At 38.1% G+C, this 19,293-nt stretch overlaps 3 protein-coding genes across 7 annotated transcripts; 1 reads left to right on the top strand and 2 right to left on the bottom strand.

Annotated features, from left to right (window-relative positions):
* Positions 1 to 2,363: 2,363 nt before the first annotated feature.
* Positions 2,364 to 4,694, bottom strand: LOC149682647 (uncharacterized). Of its 3 annotated transcripts, XM_089834303.1 has the most exons (3): positions 4,194 to 4,694; positions 3,444 to 3,751; positions 2,364 to 3,356 (listed from the first exon to the last, which is right to left on the bottom strand). In XM_089834303.1, exons 1-3 carry the CDS (start codon positions 4,250 to 4,252, stop codon positions 2,371 to 2,373), a joined length of 1,353 nt encoding a protein of 450 aa, XP_089690429.1. In that variant the 5' UTR covers positions 4,253 to 4,694; the 3' UTR covers positions 2,364 to 2,370. The 3 variants fall into 3 exon arrangements, with proteins under 3 accessions (XP_089690429.1, XP_089690427.1, XP_089690428.1); XM_089834301.1 differs by having other exon boundaries at positions 2,364 to 3,751; positions 4,194 to 4,691; XM_089834302.1 differs by having other exon boundaries at positions 2,364 to 3,751; positions 4,213 to 4,689.
* A 4,058-nt stretch (positions 4,695 to 8,752) lies between these two features.
* Positions 8,753 to 12,413, top strand: LOC149682646 (uncharacterized). 3 transcript variants are annotated; one of them, XM_089834298.1, is made up of 2 exons: positions 8,753 to 9,123; positions 9,197 to 12,413. In XM_089834298.1, exon 2 carries the CDS (start codon positions 10,621 to 10,623, stop codon positions 11,449 to 11,451), a length of 831 nt encoding a protein of 276 aa, XP_089690424.1. In that variant the 5' UTR covers positions 8,753 to 9,123; positions 9,197 to 10,620; the 3' UTR covers positions 11,452 to 12,413. The 3 variants fall into 3 exon arrangements, with proteins under 3 accessions (XP_089690424.1, XP_089690426.1, XP_089690425.1); XM_089834300.1 differs by having other exon boundaries at positions 8,753 to 9,433; positions 9,975 to 12,413; XM_089834299.1 differs by having other exon boundaries at positions 8,753 to 9,433; positions 9,933 to 12,413.
* Positions 11,551 to 17,722, bottom strand: LOC149682645 (uncharacterized). Its single transcript, XM_089834206.1, has 10 exons — positions 17,586 to 17,722; positions 17,505 to 17,514; positions 17,335 to 17,431; positions 17,104 to 17,291; positions 16,976 to 17,038; positions 16,834 to 16,911; positions 16,546 to 16,647; positions 12,141 to 13,262; positions 11,945 to 12,080; positions 11,551 to 11,879 (listed from the first exon to the last, which is right to left on the bottom strand). Exons 1-10 carry the CDS (start codon positions 17,720 to 17,722, stop codon positions 11,635 to 11,637), a joined length of 2,178 nt encoding a protein of 725 aa, XP_089690332.1. The 3' UTR covers positions 11,551 to 11,634.
* Positions 17,723 to 19,293: the final 1,571 nt, after the last annotated feature.

Below are 19,293 nucleotides of genomic sequence, written 5' to 3'. Positions count from 1 at the left end.
GGCGATGGTTCGTGAGAATGTGAGCTAGTGTGCATGCTAAAGTGCCAGTTGTGAAGGTGTCTAAACCCAGATTAATGACGTCTGAGGAATCTGTGGCTCTACCGTCTAGTTTGCGTAAACTGCTTTTCACGGTGCGTACACTGCGCTCAGCTTGTCCATTGGAAGAGGGATGGTATGGGGCAGTGAGTTTGTGACGAATGCCATAGTGAGATATGAAGTTTTTGAACTCCAGGCTGGAAAAGCATGTCGCGTTATCGGTTACCAAGGTTTCCATGATCCCGAATCTCGCAATGTGTGAGGTTAGGAAGGTGGTAACTGCTTCTGTGCTCGTGGTACGAGTGACTTCAGCTTCAATCCATTTTGAGTGAGCGTCTGAGAGAAGGAGAATAAATTTCCCGTCGATGGGACCAGCAAAATCGGCATGGGCACGTTCCCATGGTCGTTGAGCGAGTTTCCAAGGGGTGAAGTGCGCAGCCGGCATTGGTGCCTCTTGTTGGCATGCAGTACAACCGTGGACTAGGGTTTCCAGATCCCTATCTATGTTGGGCCACCATATTCTTGAGCGTGCCGTAGCTTTCAATTTTACGATACCCTGATGAGAGCTATGAAGTTCGAGTAACATAGCTTTGCGATAGCAATGGGGGATAATCACTCTGTTTCCTAAGACGATGATGTTATGAAAATTGGAAAGCTCGTGACGTCTTCGGTGATATGGGAGCAAGGCTTGGCCAATTTTTCCGAGCGGCCAACCTTGACGCATGTGTTTGCGTACCAGTGTTAGTTCTGGGTCAGTTTGCGTGGAGTGGTCCAATTCTTGAATAGTCAATGGACCCGAAGTGAGAGTTCGCACCAAAATAACGTATTCCGCGGGTGCGGGAGTGTCTTCTGGCGTGAAGGGTAACGGCGAGCGACTGAGCGCGTCTGCGTTTTGGTGGTGTATGCCGTTTTTATAACGAATCTCGTACGAATAGGCAGCAAGAAGAAGCGCCCAGCGCTGTAATCTGGCTGCGGCCAATTGAGGTACTTGTTTGTTAGCTCCCAAGAGCGTGACCAATGGCTGGTGGTCCGTGAGGAGGATGAATTTCTTACCGTAAAGGTAGTCTCTAAATTTCTTGACCCCAAAGATTATGGACAAGGCTTCTCTGTCCAATTGAGAGTAATTTCGTTCTGCTTGTGTTAGGCTTCGGGAAGCGAAAGAAATAGGGTACTCTTGGCCGTTGATTTCGTGCGAAATGACTGCACCTACACCTACAGGTGATGCATCGCAAGCGAGGGTGACTTCTTTATTTACGTCGTAGTGCGTTAACATGTTAGAATGTATCAGGGTGTCCTTAGCTGCGATTAACGCCTGTTCCTGTTCGGAACCCCATTCCCACTTCGTTGTCTTCTGGAGAAGCGTGTACAAAGGAGCCAAACGTGTAGCGTTGTTTGGTAGGAATTTGGCGTAGTAATTCAGTAATCCTAGAAAGGATCTGAGAGTTTCCAAGTTCTTCGGAGTTGGAGCTTGCGCATGATGGCTTCCAGCTTGGATACTTGTGGATGTAGTCCCTCGGCGTCAAGAATATGTCCGAGAAATTCTACTTGTGCAACGAAGAATTTGCATTTGTTGCGGTTAAGCTTGAGGTTTGAATGTTGGAAGATTTCAAGTGTTTGATTTAATGTTAGCAAATGATCCGCGGTCGTGGTCCCGCCAATTAAAACATCATCTTGAAATGGGAGAACGTGTTTGAGTTTACGTAGCAATGTTTCCATAATTCGCTGGAATATGGTAGATGAGGATGCCACTCCTTGAGTTAAACGTGTGAATTGGAATAGTCCAAAAGTGGTATTTATCACCACGTATTTTTGTGAGGCTGCGTCAAGCTCTATCTGATTATAGGCCTCCCGCAAGTCGAGTTTGGAGAAATACTTGCAACCAGCTAGCTTAGCGAAAAGATCTTCTGGTTTGGGCAAAGGATACTTGTCAACGTTTAGTTGTGGATTAAGAGTTGCCTTAAAATCCCCGCAGATGCGGATTCCTCCGTTCACCTTCTGTACCGGAACAAAAGGAGAGACCCATTCGGAGCAATGAATCTCCTTTATGATGCCTTCTTGTTCCATACGCCGGATTTCTGTTTCGACGGCTTCCGCTCGAGCATAAGGGATGGAGCGAGCCTTGCAGAATATGGGTGTAGCGTTTGGTTGAACGTGAAGGTGAGCCTTGATGTCGCGTAATTTGCCAACACCGGGGGAGAATATTTCCTTGTGTTTTTCCAAAATGGATGTTAACGAGCTGGGGTCTGGAATCTCAGGAACTTGGTTCAGTAAATGAATTCCTGTGGCCACTGGACGTTGCAGGATGTTCAAGGTGGAAAATAACCATTGTCTTCCTCATAGGTTAGGTCCCTGCCCCTTGACTACGAGTAATGGTAGTGTGGCCGTAATACCCTTATAATCCACTTCAATGAGTAGCTTGCCGAGGACAGGGACGGTGTCTCCGGAATAGGAACCTAGTGTGATAGAGAAAGGTTCTAGGTTACCTTTATTTGGAAGCGAGTGATAGTCGTTTTCCGTGAGCATAGTGTATCCGGACCCTGTGTCCATTTCAAAGATGGTAGGTGTCCCCTGCAATTTGCAAATGATCTTCGCAGGTGGAGGAATATCTTCGTCTTCGTGGATGAGATTAAGATTGGCGGATTGTTTGTCATCCGCCGGAGCAAGTGACGCAGTGAGGTGGTAGATTTGGCAGTCGTATTCGTAAGAGTTGGGTGGAATATGAACTGGTCGTTCCTGTATCACAGCTGGTACTTGATTGGTGAGTGGTTGAGTGTCTGTATCATCTTGGTGAATATGATGAGCAGAATGACGAGAGTTACGAGGATTTGGGAGTGTCGTTTTCGATCTCGAGTTGTGAGTGAGTGTTTTATTGATTTCGAGTAAGCACGCTAACGCAACCTGACCTTGTTTGTTACAATGGGCGCATGTGGAGGATGCGTACCGACATTCGGTGCGGTTGTGTCCTATGGAAGCGCATAAGATGCAGGAATTGTCATCTGGGCGGAATCGACCGTTAATTACCTTTCCTCTAGGTCTGGGTACGGTAGAGGTAGAGTTGATATTTGAATCTGTGTGAACCCGTCCTTGTCGGAAGTTGGGTTTGCGGTCGCCTTGACGCTTCTGTTTTTGCGTTATTTGATGTATTCCAGAATTGGAATTGACCCCTGATCCATTATTTTTCTGAAGAATTTGGGTGTTGCGCGAGGCGTTTTCCATCGCAACTAGAAGTCTCGTGGCGCTATCTAGCGTGAGCTTCTTTTCATCCTCAGCAAATAAGCGCTGCTGCATGATTTCGTTATTGATGCCGCAGACTAATCGATCTAAGAGTAAATCATCGCGAACTGTTCCAAATTCACAATGCTTACTTAACTTGCGGAGCTCAGTGATGTATTGAGATACTGTTTCACCTTGCTTTCTTGAACGACTGTTGAAGTGGTACCGTTCAATAATTCGCGATGGTTTAGGATCGAAATGGGCTGAGAGCGATGCGGTCAATTCGGCGTAGGTTTTCGTACCGATAGCAGCTGGGTGATACATTTCGACAAGAAGGTCGTGTGTATGAGCTGATATAGCCGTGCGCAGGATTCCGGCTTTCTTTGGAAGGTCTGTGATTTCGTTGGCGATGAAATATGCTTCAAGACGTGGTGCATATTTGGTCCAAACATCCCTTGTATCGTCAAACATTGGCAACATACCGAAGGTTCCCATGGTTAATCTGTTGAGTAGGATTATTGCGAATATCTATGGGATATGTTTCTGTTAGAATATCTAATATCTAATATCTGAACTGAACTGAACTAAACCATAGAGTATCATTCTTGTCTTTTTATATATATCAATACTTTTGTACTAAGAAACTAGCTGAGTCAGACTTGTAGTGACAGGACAACTAAGTATAACGAACTCAAATGTCTCCTCTGTAACCCTAACATTCAAATATTATATTAAATAGTTATTCTAGTTTATACGTCTCATTATGTTAATAGACTAAGAATAAGGACATATCAAAACAGTTTCTTGTTGTATTATTTCCGATAGCTTTGGACGCGGCGTGGTCGTTCGTAGATTTGTGTATTATGATTTACGTGTTACGATCGTGCGTGGATACGAAATAACAGGCGTTACGGGTTTTTCAGGTCCTGAGGAAGTTAATTTACTTGAAAATAAACGTCGTACTTGAAAATTGAGTCCGTTGCAAAGCGATGAAATGTCCCATGAGGATTAGCGTTGTGTGTGCGAGAGATGTGTGCACGCGAGATCCCTCGTTGTGAAAATTCGGGCCTTGGCTCTTTGTAATATTTCCTTTAATATTGATTGTGGGCGATTGCAGTCGTTGAATAGATGCATCCCATCTCCGTCGCCATTTGTAGTGTTCAAATCCGGGGTAAATAATTAGTCGGGATAATTATACACTTAAGATTTATTCTACATTTAATAAAGGTTGGTTATTACATAGTTCAGGATGGGAGTAACGCGATTAGGTTACCGCCCAGAGCCGGGGAGAGAGCGAGAGTGATTTCCCGTCGGGAGGTAGGCTCTAGCCTTTTATTAGTGAGACTAGCGCCATCTACATCTTGTATGGAATAGTTTACATGTGAATATGACAATCCCACAATTACCGGATCATCTACAAGAAAGGCACCAGAAATTCAAACGCCGATTCTTTAAGCCGATTGCCTTTGCCAATTCCGGACATCAAGTACCCTGAACCTCAGGAATACGTCTTATTGATGAAGACAATAGGTGAAGGACCCGTTTCTACAAGCGCAATGGTTGAAGCCACGAAACAGGATCCGGTACTACAAACCGTGCGAAAACGCCTACTAGAAGGATGGCCTCCGAAATCGAAAATTAGACCCGAGATCACTCCATATTTCAACAGACGGGAAGACCTATCCATTTCGCACGACGTCTTTCTCATTAACTCACGAGTCGTCGTTCCGAGCAAACTACAGTAAATTCTACTACGAGAATTACACAACACGTATGATGGAATCGTGCGGATGAAGTCCAAATCACGAGCTGCAATTTGGTGGCCAAGAATCGACGAACAAATACGAATCTCATCCATGACATCAAAAGCGCATAGATAACCAGAAAGTGAAGAACGAGAAGCCTAAACCGCAACGTGAAAAATGAGTTCCCCCATAGTCGATTCAAGATTTCCGTCCCCCTTACAGAGCGACGGGAAGAGTTGGTCTTATGCCGCGGCGGAGAGTTACTTTCGCGTAGTTTTACACAAGGTACATGCGTAAGTTGGCTTGAAAATATAGTTCACTTATTTCTTTATTTTCATGTCGTCTGCTATAGTTTAATTCCAAGGCTTAATATAGTCTAGTCATTTAAGTAGTCGGGAATCGGCACATTTGTCAAAATGTCAGATTTGAATTTAGCAAACATTTTAGAAAGCTACGAAAACGATGACTTTTTCCTGATTGATAAAGACAGAAAACTTAAAGGTGCAATAGAATGCATGAAAAACAATATCAAAATTCAACTTAACGAAACTTGAAAATTCCACGACGATTGAACCGAAAGAGCGCTAAAGAACAACCGTTAAGCCTAGTTAAGCAGCCGATTTCTCAATAGTATTCCCCACTATCCCCAGGAGCCGCCACCATCGCGAACTACTTTCCGCTTGTCGCGTGACATTAACGATGACCTAATATATCTCTGATTCGATTGGTAGTTGAAAACGAGGCTCACCAACCACACATTTGTGTCCCCCCTTGCTTCTCATTTTACACGAATACCGTTGCTAAAGGCTGGAAAGGTTTAATGTTCTTCACTTTCTGATCTATGCGCTTTTGATGACATGCAGTATTTGTCTAGAAACTGCGTCAGCGCCGCCAAAAGTTCACAACCCATGGCCTCTCACTTACGGTCCATGGGAAAGAGTTCATTTAGACTATGCTGGTCCCATAGAAGGAAGATATCTGCTTATTATCGTCGACGCACATACTAAATGGATAGAGGTCTTCGTGAGAAGAACACCATCTTCGGAAGCTACAATATCAGCTCTCAGAGAGACAATTGCCCGATTCGGAATCATGAGAACTTTGGTTACCGATAATGCAACCTGCTTCACAAGCGAAGAGTTTGGCCAGTTCATGTCAGCAAACGGAATCAAACAACTGACCACAGCGCCGTATCATCCTTGTTCCAATGGCCAGGCAGAGAGAAGTGTATGCACGATCAAAACAACGCTAAAGAAGGTATCCGGAGGGATGACAGATGAGATCGCTGCACTCAACAGTGGGTTCGAAAGTCACAAACACGGAACCCTACACTCTTAAAATCAAAGGTGTGATTTAGCACCTTTTGTCTTAATTTTGACGGGTCCAAAAACAGCACCATTAAAGTGGTTAAATAACGCCTCTGAAGGTTTTAAATGGCCCATTTTCAACACTTTGCGTCTTAAAAATATTTTCCCCCGACACATTTATTACACCTTATAAAGCTTTATCTTACAACTTTTCAAAACCATATATTTAAAACGTGTTCTCAAAGTGTCTCTATATTCTTCTAATATTCTTCAAAAGGCGTCAATTTTGGCTTGAAGTGTCAAATAGTGCAGAAAAGGAATATTACACTCTTAAAAGGTGGGATTTAGCACCTTTCGTTTTAATTTAAAGATGTTAAACAACACCTCTGAAAGGGTTAAATAGACCATTTTTAACACTGCATCTTAAAAATATTTCCCACTGGCACATTTATTACACCTCATTGAGCTATTTCTTACACCTTTTAAAAATAATATTTTTAAAAGGTGTTCTTTAAGTGTTTGTATGTTCTTCCAATATTCTTCAAATGGCGTGAATTTGAACTACTGAAGTGGAAAATACTGCAGAAAAGGCGTGAAATATTACACAGCGTGATTTTAATACAGTTTGCCACCTTTACCACATCGTGTTACACTCAATAAAGATGCTACCTATACTTTTCACTGTACACTCAAAAATATTTAGTGTGTTTTAACACCTTTAAAAGTCGTTTTTATTGGTTCACATTTCACACAGACCGAAACCATAATTCGAAGGTCCCATTTGACCAAACTCCCGCAATTTAGGCGGTTTTCGAACAGTGGTAAATAGCCTAAAATAACTACACTTAAGTGTTCGTTGCAAAAATTTCTCTGATAATAACAGAGTTGCAAGATTGTCTAAAGATTTGAAGGCTTATCTAAATATAAGGGAAAGGTGAAATAAGCCATAATCCATGACATATCCCTTGTTATTATTGTAAGATGATGCATAAAAAGATAGATTGATATTTAAATAATGGTAAATAAACATGTTCCAGTAAATTGTTGAGATATTTATGGATTTTTAATGAAAGGTTTGTCTGTAGTTCAAATTTACATCCGCAGAATCACGAAATTTTAGTGCAGAAGAAATTTTGTTATTATATGGGTTTTCTAAACTATTAATTCAACCGATAACCGATACTTTGGGCCGTGTACGCAGAGTGTGGGCGTCGTGAGCACTTAACGATAAATAAACCTTGTTTGATGGGACTAAAAATGTTAAACCCGGGACGCAATGTGTCAAAACAATGATTATAAAACTTTATGGGTAATGTCAAATATGGTACACTTCGAAACTGTTCTTTAGATATTAAGCTGAAAGGATTTAAACACACTTATTTGAACAATGGGTGTCGAAAATAAGAATGGAAATTGTTCAACAGAGGTGCAGTTTAACACCTTTTCAACTCGTCTTTCGTACTAAAAGATAATTGTTACTCTTTTATGTGTGTTGTGCAATTCCTTGTGTGTCTCAGCACTTATGCGAGCTTAAAATAACACTTTTAAGCGTGTCGCATAACGCCTTTAAGAGTGTCGCGTAACGCTTTTAAAAGTGTCACATAACACTTTTAGCAGGTTTTATAAAGCTACCATACCACCTGATGACAAATTCCTTAGCTACGTTTTACTCAGGGATAAAAATATTTTCTTAAGAAAATATCATCTTTAAAAAATGCTGTTATATTTAATTAAATACGAACAATTAAGTATTTTCCTTGACTTTATAATCTTTGGATTGACTTCATGATTAAAAAATTTATAGAAACGGAAGACTTCATTTAAGAAACAAGTTATTGATTTTCTATCCCGCAGTATTATTATTTAATTTCCGTGTATAATTTCAAACGGTGTTTTACAATTTTTTATTACCGAATTTACACCTTAAATTGTCCGGAAAACTCAAAGTGACGAAACTCTATTTTGGGTGTTTTTAATTTGTAAAAAAGTGTTTTCTTGAATTACACTCTTTTGAAACTTCCATTTCGCTAAATATTAATTGTCCACAAAACTATTTCATATTAATATTAATAGTAATCATAAATCAGTGAAAAAATACGAAATTGGTCTCTCGCCTCTCTCGCGTTATTGTATGGTACTGTATGAGACAGTTTAACTACATACAGTAGAAATTAAAAATTTAGAGAATTGTGCTAAAAAATCCCAGTTTAAAAAAATTTAAAGTCTGAGATCTACCCTTATAACACCCTTTTTGAAAAAAAGGAGTAATTCCAGATACATTTTGCACCTATATTAACTTAGCGTTTTTTCGTAGATAATGGTCACCTTTAAAATACCAATATAACACCGTTTTTGTTATTCATGTGAAAATGTTAGGTGTTATATAGGTGTATTTAAAAAGTACACCATTTTCACTCCAAAGAAACACTCAATTTTTTTTGTGTGTAGAACATCGATTGGCTACCATACTGTTCAACTATAGAAGCACGCCTACGAAATCTGGAAATTCACCATCAGAATTGCTATTCGGAAGAAACCTGAATAATCGACTGAACATGTTCCACCCAAGAAACATATCGAGTCAAAAATCAATCCAGATCGAGAACGACAACATCGACAATCGGCGACCAAGAACAGCACGTCCCCAATTCAAGATAGGAGATCTAGTTTATGTGGCAAACCATAATAAACCCAAACTTAGAAAATGGATACCGGCGAAGGTACTGGAGAACTTAGGCAACATGATGTACCAAGTCGAAGCTGAGAATGGAGTCCATCGTTAACATCTAGATCAAATAAAGGCCCGCATTGATAACGAGGACGTTAGTACAATCACCGAGCCAGCGGTTCCCGAACTGACAAGCGGAACCAACTTCAAACCTTTTGTATCATCAGAGAGAATTAAGTAGGGAGAGGAAGCTCGGCAGAAAAATATAGCTCCAAAAACCACGTGACGTAAAATATCGAGGCAGGTTAGTTTCCGGTATGACGTTAGTAGCACCGCCCCATTGGGTGGTCCAAACAGAGAAACGTCGTTAGGGACGGAAAGCTTGGGGGTAGAAATTCAAATTTCTGGCGTCTGCTGCTGGCAGCATCAAGCATGTGGGCATGTCTTTGCCTTTCAACTGAAAGGTAATTATTCATTCATTACTTAAGTTTAATTAAAGAAATTATGTATGCTTTTATGTTTTATAATGATTGTAATACTTATAGTCTGTCAAACGAAAGAAGAGCCCTGAGAAATTCGTCCAAATTGATGTCGCCACCATCGACCCCATAGTACTTTATCAACTTGTTTTGTTTTGTCAATAGTCGTCTGTAATATAGTCTGCTCTAAACAGATAGGCTTAATCGCAATAGAACCAATACATTTTGCAATATACATTTAATATGTTTATGTTTCATGGTTTTTTACGATCATCGAGTATTAAAGAATATAAAACAAAATTAACGACAAGACACCAGTTTTATCTTTGTTGAACTAGCATTGCAATATATTTTAATGACATAATAGCAGACTATATTACAGACGACTATTGACAAAACAAAACAAGTTGATAAAGTACTATGGGGTCGATGGTGGCGACACCAATTTGGACAAATTTCTCAGGGCTCTTCTTTCGTTTGACAGACTATAGGTGCTGTAAACTGTTGTTTACAATTTGCTTTGAAGAAGATACGCACAGAGAGTTTTGCATTTCGCTTGGACAGAGAAGGTGTAACGAAGTGTCTTTTGTACATGGACCGCAATGGGGTTAGAGAAGAACTAATACCACACGTTTTAGTAAAAGTCGAATGCTTAAAATTTGACTGTAGTAGGGAAGATTTTCTTAAACAAACTCATGCTTTAATTAAATCAGAAAGGAGTGGGGAAGTAATGAGACATCTTATCCGTCGGATTTGCCCTATATTCAACGATATTTCTCCCCAAATCCAAAAAAATGTAGTAAGTCGTTTATTGCAAGATTTCTTTCACAAAGTAATGTCAACAATGGAAGTTGGGGTAGAAATAGCAATTTGCAAAGAAAATGCCAGAGTTGAACGAGAAAATAAAAAGCTTGAGCTTCTTGGATCACCAAATCAGAAACGCTACCCCTTGAATACCATTACCAATAGCAATACAACCAGTGACAATACACCTGTGACTAGATATGTTGCGGGATATTGTGCATTTTCGTTGGTGAAGAACAAATGTCCTCCAGAACTAGCAAAAATGATAGTTAAAGACCAAATTCCATGTAATGCTGAGTTTACCGAACCAGAAAGATCAGAGTCATGCACTCTTAAACTCTCTAGAGGCGGATTAATCTCAGTTACAAATGTTTTTTTTTGATCTAATAAAATTATTGAAACAGATTTCCGACTTGATCTACGTAAGTGACATTTCAAAGATAAGATACCAAGAGTTAAAAACCAAGACAATCCAACATATTCTACAGAATTCCCAAATTGATGAACTCTGGACATTAATGTATAGCAAAAGTAATAGTAAACAATGGCTATTAAAACTGTTGGATGTGTTTTTAAACACCAGAGGAAAGGTTTCAGTGCGTGATATACTGGAACAGTACCAGTACGAAAGTAAAGAAACGCTCAAAGCGAAGAAGACCTTACAAAAACGTTTATTAGAGAAGAGTCAGGAGTCTGAAAATCAACCTGCTCCAAAGAAAAAGATGGCAGGAAGAAAAGGAAATACTGTTTCAAAGACATCAAAAGGCGAGCAGAAAAAATTATCACCACCAAGTCAAATCCCAACCCTTCATATTCCTAATAATAACACGTTGTCACAGCCATTAGTTGCAATCAGTGAACACTCCGAGTACAGTTTCTTAAATTGTGATCCAGATTTTGACCTGTTTCAACAATATCTACCTAAAGAAAGTCTTGTGGGATCGTTAAGCAACACAATCTCTTCTCCAATTCATATTCTTGATAGTAACATCTCACCACACACACCTCTTGAAATCAACGAACATTCTGAGTACAATTTCTTAAATGGTGACCCGGATCGAGACCTGTTTCTGCAATTTCTACCTCCGGAACGTGTTGTAGGATCATTAAGCAACGCAACATGTCCCTCTAGAATTCATATTCCCAATACTAACATCTCACCACAGACATCTGTTGACCCCAAGGAACATTGTAATTAAGTTCAAATTATGAAATGGCAATCCCGATCTTGACCGCGTTCAACAATCGCTACCATAAGAAAACTAATCAATGTGATATTTTTATTTATTTTATGGTTAAGAAGTGCAATATACCTCATTGAGAAGAGGTTCCAAATAATTATTTATGTTTTTTTGTATTACAAAGAATTAAAACATTCTCATTTACATAACCGTCTTTTCAGAAATAGTAGTATTCCCATTAACTGCTTGTAAAACCAGTCCTTTTAAGGCTTTCAGTTTGTCCATGTTGGCTTCTAAAAGGGCAACAGAGGGATTACAGTTTCGACCGCCGGAGCATCGCTGTCTTCCAAAATACTGTTCAAGGGGGTCTTGGTTTAAGTGTTGCGTTAAAACATATTTTGCTCCTTTCTTGAGGAGAAATTTTACGATGCTAACCGTTGAAATGGCTATAATTGAAAGGTGATAGATTCGTAACAAGGAAGGTTTTAGACTCAAGCTGCTTATTAATTACCCGTCATTAGTAGTCCTTCGATAGTTTCGCTGCTCAAAAGCATACTGCTCCTTTCACGCTTAGAAAAGTCTCCAGGGCGGTTTGAGACATCTTGCTCCCAATCGTCTAAATATTTTATGAAGTCAACTTCCAGCCACTGAAATAAATTTAAACTTTATATTTATTTGGTTAAAACACTAATAATGGGTTTAATTGCTTTTAATCGTTCGTCATTTTCATTGTCAAATATTCTCCTGTTGGGTTTTCTCTTTTTTAAGGCTTCAATACAGTTACCGACATTGCACATGTCAAAAAACTTGTCAAACGTCCTTATAAATTTAATTGTTTCGTGGTATTTATCATCATTGAAAAGAAATTCTATTGCCGAAGCAACAGTTTCACTCATGACTTGAGTAGCGAAATTGACCTTCATTTTCGAATACGCATTTAAGAACACGTGACTGTACGTTAACTTGGAAGCATTTTTAAATTGCCCTTTCCTTTTAAATTGGGTGTAATAAAGGCGCAAGATAGCTTTCCAAGAAATATCCTGGCCATTTGTCCAGAGGCTGCGGGAATTGGAATGTGCAGCACTGTTACTGAAACAATTGCGCACAGTCTTTATCATGTGAGGGGCGTCTGACAGGAAGAATATGTCCCGTTCTTCATCAGCTGCACGAATATTACAAGTGGAAAAAGGTGTTGATGGTGTTCCTTCATTATCAGGGCACATTCTAAAAAGCTTTCTATTTGTTGAAGCGCCATCTCCAACAACTGCTAAAATTCTAAATCCATTATTTTCCAACAAAATAATTGCTTCCCAAATTATTGAATACAATTCGCTACTCGTAGCTCCTTTTGATGGGAAATGAGCGAATAGAAATTTGATATTGCTTGTGATTCCACGAAGCATAAGTTGCAGAATACTTGTTGCAAGAGGCGGTGTAGTAGTCCCCTTTTCTCTCATCTCAGTATCGTTAAGCGTATTATGATGGTCTAAGACATCTATGAAACCCGTTATGTACCCTGTATCTTTATGGCAAATTACGTCCGGCTTGATAGACATTTCGTCCAAAAGAAGAACGAAGTACCTTTTATGTTCGGGAAGGTTATCAATGTTTGTGGGTTTTATCATTTCATTGAAAACATCTTCGTTAAATCCAGATTTGTTTGCGGTATTGTGTTCATGATGATATAACGTTCTCGTTGTGGGTAGCTTAATGATTCCGGATTGTCCCAGCGTTATGTAGGCTGATTTAGATTTATTTTTTAAGTAGGAGCACCATTTCAGAAAAAAAATGAGTCCCACCTCATCCCATATTTTGACCTCTCCAATGCTCTTAATTGTTGTTTAATGAATAGCGACATGAAAGACCCAGGATTCTCTGCTTTTAGTTTCTCTTTGAAAAGCCGCTTTAACGCATTCATTTCCTGCTTCCCTTTCTGAGATATAACGAGCTTGGTCTTGTTAGCTTTTGCTTTTCTTCTATTAGCTTCCTTTAGCTTGTTAGATAATGCTCGGTAACGGCAACGGAGAGTGCGTACACTGTTAGAAAAAAAGGTGTTTCATGGGTGTTCGGAAAAACCTTGAGGTGTTTATACACTCTTTTTGGAGTGTTTTTTAAATGAAATGGTGTTTTCTTCGTAAAAAGGTGCTAGTTGACACTTTTAAGGTATTTTTTAAGGAAATTGTGATTCACTGGTACGTAGACACACCTTTTGGTGTTAATTGACCCTTATTAAATTGTTTTTTAAACGGAAATAGTGTTTTTAATATAAATCTGTTCGAATGGTGCGAATAAACACCTTTGGGCTTTACTTTACACATTTTAAGCTGATATGGTGTCTTTTTAAGTGAAAGGTTATTGATATGAGCTTAGAAGGAAATAATCTACTAATTCTACCTGCACAGTGAAGCATCCTAAAAATAACACAAAGATTTTAAAAATTTAAATTATTTAACATTTTTTAGGACTAGCTTATTCTAATATTTGAAGGAATTTATACTTTTTTGATTTTTCAATCATTCGAAAATTATTCTCGAAGAGTTCAATATGCCGGAATGTCTTGGAATTAGAGTAATTCATAAAATTATCACTTGAATTTCCCCTTGACACAGGTTTTTATTTCTCCGAGTGACGATGACGTCACGGAGAGATATTACACTGGACGTATCTGTGTGTCTTAGATGAAACAAAGCGTTATAGCTACACAACTACTAAAAGAATCGTAATGCCGAAAAATATTTAAAATATTTCCATTTAATATTCTGCAAAAAGAAAATGTTATCCTTTGGAAGAGATCTTATCATCCTACTCGCTTTATATTAACTTTGATATGCGTGTTGTGTCTCGATTCAGATGCAATCTTCATTACTCGTTCTATATAAACTCTCTTTTTTGTCATTCCAAAGAAAGAAGTTTGTCTTAAATAATTAAATAAATATAAGTGCTATGAATTATTTTAATTGTCAGTATTTTACGTTAATTATAATTAGGAAGGTTTAAGAAATTTAATTCCTAAAATAATTTTAAACATAGCTATCTATAAAGTTATACTTCTAGGAAACACCTATATCAGAACTTTTGTAAATTTTGGGTATATAAGGTGATTGATTCACACTAAGAGATAAGAAATGCGCAATTGCGTGAACCTTTGGTGGAAGCTCTGCCATTAGGAGGCTAGACGTTTCTCATGTCTCACGTGTGGACGTGTGGCGTATGTGGTGTACACGAAAGAGTAGTGCATGGTGTTGTTGTTAGAAACCGTTAAATACCGGTTAGCATTGGGTGAAACAATTGGTTGTTAGACAGCAGATAAAGGTGTAACGGATAGTTAATGATTGACGTTAAATAAGATGGATATAGCAACGAAGTAACATTTTCCGAATTTCTTTATACTGCGAACGCGTTTCGGAAATTACGAACACGTTTGCTTCGATTTGCCAACTGCGAACGCGGTGACAGACAGACCCACAGACACGTCCAGTCACTCGGAGAGAGGTAAAAATTCTACTTCATTACTCTATCGCCACACTTGTTTTTCTAATGGTATATACCACATACACGCTAATCTTTACTTATTGTCTTCTGACAACACCATCATATAGTCTTCTGTGTATACCACATACACGCCAAACTGAAACATTGGCTTCTACTCCATTATCATCGTTGGGATTAAGATGTTCGCGCAATCGGCTTAAGTTATGAGAAACGACCAGCCTCCCAATGGCAGGGCTTCGACCAAAGGTTGACGCAATAGCGCTTATTCCTACCATTTGTGAATCAATCGCCTTATATACCCTAAATTTCCAAAAATTGTGAAAACGGTTTACGCTAGAAGTCAAACGTCAACAATAGCTATGTTTAAAATCATTTTAAGAATAACGTTCTTAAAACCACTTAACTAGAATTAAGGTAAAATACTGACGATTAAAAAAATTAATATCATTTATATTTATTTCAATATTTAAGATAATTTTCTTTCTTCGGAACGACACAAGTGAAAGTTGATATAGAACGAGTAATGAAGATTGCATCTGAGTCGAAACACTACACGCATATCAAAGTTAATATAAAGCGAGTAGGATAAAATTATCTCTTACAAAACCACAACATTTTCTTATTGTAGAATATTAAATGAAAATATGTTAAGTATGTTTCGGCATTACGATTCTTTAAGTAGTTTTGTAGCTATAAAGTTCTGTTTCATTTCAATACTCCAAGAAGATCTTTTATATTAATATTTCAAATTTGGTGTTTACTTTTTAATTCAGCTTTACTACATTTATATACAGTGTAAACTTGAAATTTAACTTTCCTAGTTTCACTAAATGTTACTTCGAAATGTTATGGTAAGCGTTGTTCGGATTGGTTCCTTGAATTCGTGTGTCTTTGAGGAGGTCTTGACGGTTCGCAGTGAGCCGAAAATTAAATACACATTTGAATGATGTAAATCAGGTCCTTAAATAGAACTATTGAGGATATACAGTAAAGGTTAAATTAACCATTTCACACGCATATCAATTCTTACACGGTTGAATAAGGCTTACAGCAGAAAAACGTTTACCCTTAATCCACTGGATTTGAGCAGCAGATTTTGAGCAGCTATTTTGATAGACTAATCTATGGTAACTCATGTGTTTTGAAAAAAATAATTTCAAAAAACACCTTTTACAGAGTCTATAGACACCTTTCTGGTATAATTATAATCCTCTATTAAGAATGATGTTTTAAACGTAACAGGAATTAAAAAGCACCAACGTCAATGGAATTTAAAAAAACCAAATTAGTCTCAAAAAGACCTTTTTTTTAAGGGTTTATTAACACTTTTTCTGGTATTAATATACACCTCTATTCTAAGTGATTAAACACCTAACAGGATTTAAAAAGCACCTTCAGAGAAGGTATTATTTCGCACCGTTTTGAAAGGTGCGTATTGACATCCTCTCGAATGGTGCTTTAAACACCAATAGAGGTGCTACTGGGGATGCATTAGGAAACACCTCTAAAGGTGTCAAACAGTTCCATTTTTTTTAACAGTGATAAAGACCGATATTGGTAACACGCAACACAACGCGTCTTATTAGTCAGAATGAGACATTCACATCTATTTCTATATACGGCTTTCAGATCGTTTGAATAATAGCTGTTGCGTTTATGAAAGTTTGGGCGCCTCTCATTGTAAAGCTTAACAAGGTCTTCATCGGAATTGCCGGGGCAAATCTTAAAGTTATTAAGTTTGGATAAACACTTATATATGTCACCATTGCTTTTAATCTCCAGTTGCTTCTCTATTTTATCATTGGATATGTTTTAACCCAACGCATTGATTTCCATAGTCATAGTAGGTGCACTGAAGAGAAATCCCTATGATAGAATAATCTTGGTAAACATGACACCTTCATTTACTTTCTCCATTGACCATGAAGTTGGTGGAGATAACAGACTAACGTCTATGATATCTTCATGTCTATTCGCATCAGCCACCTACAAGAAAATATGTTGCATATGGTATTTAAAGTTGCCAAAGTTAATTATAAACCATCTTTACATTGCGTTCTTCACATTCTTGATTGACGTTTTCTCGCGCATCTCCAATAAGTGCCAAATGTTTCTGTAAATACAGTGTTTTCAATACATGTTAAGTACAGGTAAAACTGATATCGTGCATTAGCTTACTTCCTTTGATTGTATAGGTTCCACTACAGTAGTTAGCGGAATAGGATCAGGATATTCTAAAGTTGGACCTCTAAAGCCATTAAAGTGTCTTGAACAGATGTAGGTACCATGAGAAACGTTACGCATAGTGAAATCTTTCCGACCACAGGCATTAACCCACCGTTGACACTGTTCTACGTCCCTTTTCGCTGAAAGAAACCTGACGAAAAACACTCCAGGGGCTCCATTAACTTGTCTGTTTCTTGAATTTTGTTTTGACGTGCATGATCCATATTTGCAAGCAATTAGCGTAGGCATTATCTGGGAAGCCTTGGACCTTTTCGGAAACCTTAAGAAAGGGCAGTTAATTAATTTACCTTCAAAGTTTAATGAATTAATATACTATAGAGAATAAAGCGTACCTTTTGTCTTCTTAATAATGCACCATTACGTTTCAAATATAAACAGATAATTAATAACCGAGAGATTAATTCATAAACAACCTCTCCCATATAAACTTCGCCTCTCGGCGTCTGCTTTTAATACGCAGATCCAGAGAGTTGATTCTGATTGGCTCTGATGTGCCAGCGCCCCCAACCATTTGCAGCCAATAACGGTCGAGATTATGAAGAGCTGCCATGTGGCCGGAAGATAGCCTGCCTAGATATCGCGACGTAACCCGCTTGTTTGAGCTACATTACATTTTATACTGTTAAAGGCTATACCTTCAGCTCCCTACTTAATTCTCTCTGGTATCATCCTTCACTGACCCGAAGCTACTCAAGATCCTAAGAGGATGGAAAACCCACTACCGGAAGTCAACAACCACCGGAGAGCCGACTCTGAATCAGAACCAGCCAATCAGCAGTCGCAGAATAACGAAGACCTGACAAATCAACCGATCACAGCACCAGGACCAACGGTCAAGAAAATCGTTACCACAAGACGCACGTCAGGAAGGAAGATTAAGATACCAGAAAGACTATGTCTTTAAAAAAGGGATAGTGTTAGGAATGTGACGCGCATGTAAAAAACTAACTAGAAAAATAGACCAACAGTTTTTTATGTATTAATGCTATTTAACTTAATAGACCTAATGTTTTTTATATCGTGTATATAAAGTCCGTTGTATAGAGTAACGGGCATCAGTCCACAGTTGTATAATACCGTAGTCAGTTTAAAGTATCATTTAATAATAATTATGACAATTAACTAATGCTAATGAACAGTTTTAAATATTACATTGTGTTTTCACTCGGCACTTAAATACACTTATTTAACCCGGTCAACACAACAGAAACCAAAATAAACTTCTCCGAGCCGAGACGAATTCACTTTCTTAACACAATTCCACCGGCCAATGAGAAAAACGGGAAATACATAGTTCAAATTCATTTGTAAAGGTTAAAGCGTTTAATAATTCCCTGTCTATCCTCATTAATTCTAATGAGAACCTAATATCTGTCACTTAAAGTGTGTTTAACTTTCGGCTCACTCTGAACCGTTAAGACCTCCTAAAAGAGGACACGAAACAAGGTCAATTCTGGTTTAAATCTAGGGTATCTTATTTCATAGACCCAGTAGTTTCAACACTTATGGAATTATGAAGCATTGAAATCCATATTGTCTAATGAAGATGAAAGTTACGTTTACACTATATATAAATGATGTAAAGCTGAATTAAAAAGTAAACACCAAATTTGAAATGTTAATATCAAAATATGTTCTGGGAATATTGGGATGAAACAGAGCTTTATAGCTACACAACTACTAAAAGAATCGTAATGCCGAGAAATATTTAAAATATTTCCTTCTAATATTCTGCAAAAAGAAAATGTTATAGTTTTGTAAGAGATCTTTTCATCCTACTCGCTTTATATTAACTTTGAGATGCGTGTAGTGTTTCGATTCAGATACAATCACTCGTTCTATATAAACTCTCACTTGTACATTCCAAAGAAAGAAGATTATCTTAAATAATTAAATGAATATAACTGATATTAATCATTTTTATCGTCAGTATTTTACGTTAATTATAGTTAAGTCGGTTTAAGAAACTTAATTCCTAAAATAATTTATACATAGCTATCTTTAACGTTATACTTCTAGGGAACACCTTTATTAGAACTTCTGTAAATTTTGGGTATATAAGGAGATTGATTCACACTAAGGGATAAGAAAATACGCAATTGCGTGAACCTTTGGTTGAAG

The sequence above is a fragment of the Phalangium opilio genome, unplaced genomic scaffold, assembly GCF_054372755.1.
Source record: "Phalangium opilio isolate 3A_F unplaced genomic scaffold, DU_Popi_V2 ptg000038l_1, whole genome shotgun sequence".
In the NCBI taxonomy this organism is placed as follows: Eukaryota; Metazoa; Arthropoda; class Arachnida; order Opiliones; family Phalangiidae; genus Phalangium; species Phalangium opilio.
The sequence above is the reverse complement of the archived record's forward strand: the minus strand, read 5'-3'. Positions and strand labels throughout refer to the sequence as shown.

Excerpts from the sequence above, each read along its gene's own strand:
- LOC149682647 (XM_089834301.1), bottom strand. The coding sequence starts at position 4,252 with ATGGGACATTTCATCGCTTTGCAACGGACTCAATTTTCAAGTACGACG. Across the intron at positions 3,752-4,193 it reads AGTACGACGTTTATTTTCAA|ATTAACCATGGGAACCTTCG; the intron begins GTAAATTAACTT and ends CCTACTCAACAG.
- LOC149682646 (XM_089834298.1), top strand. The coding sequence starts at position 10,621 with ATGTTTTTTTTTGATCTAATAAAATTATTGAAACAGATTTCCGACTTG.
- LOC149682645 (XM_089834206.1), bottom strand. The coding sequence starts at position 17,722 with ATGGCAGCTCTTCATAATCTCGACCGTTATTGGCTGCAAATGGTTGGG. Across the intron at positions 16,912-16,975 it reads AAGAATGTGAAGAACGCAAT|GTGGCTGATGCGAATAGACA; the intron begins GTAAAGATGGTT and ends ATTTTCTTGTAG. Across the intron at positions 13,263-16,545 it reads ATTCAAACGATCTGAAAGCC|AGCATTGGAGAGGTCAAAAT; the intron begins GTATATAGAAAT and ends ACAACAATTAAG.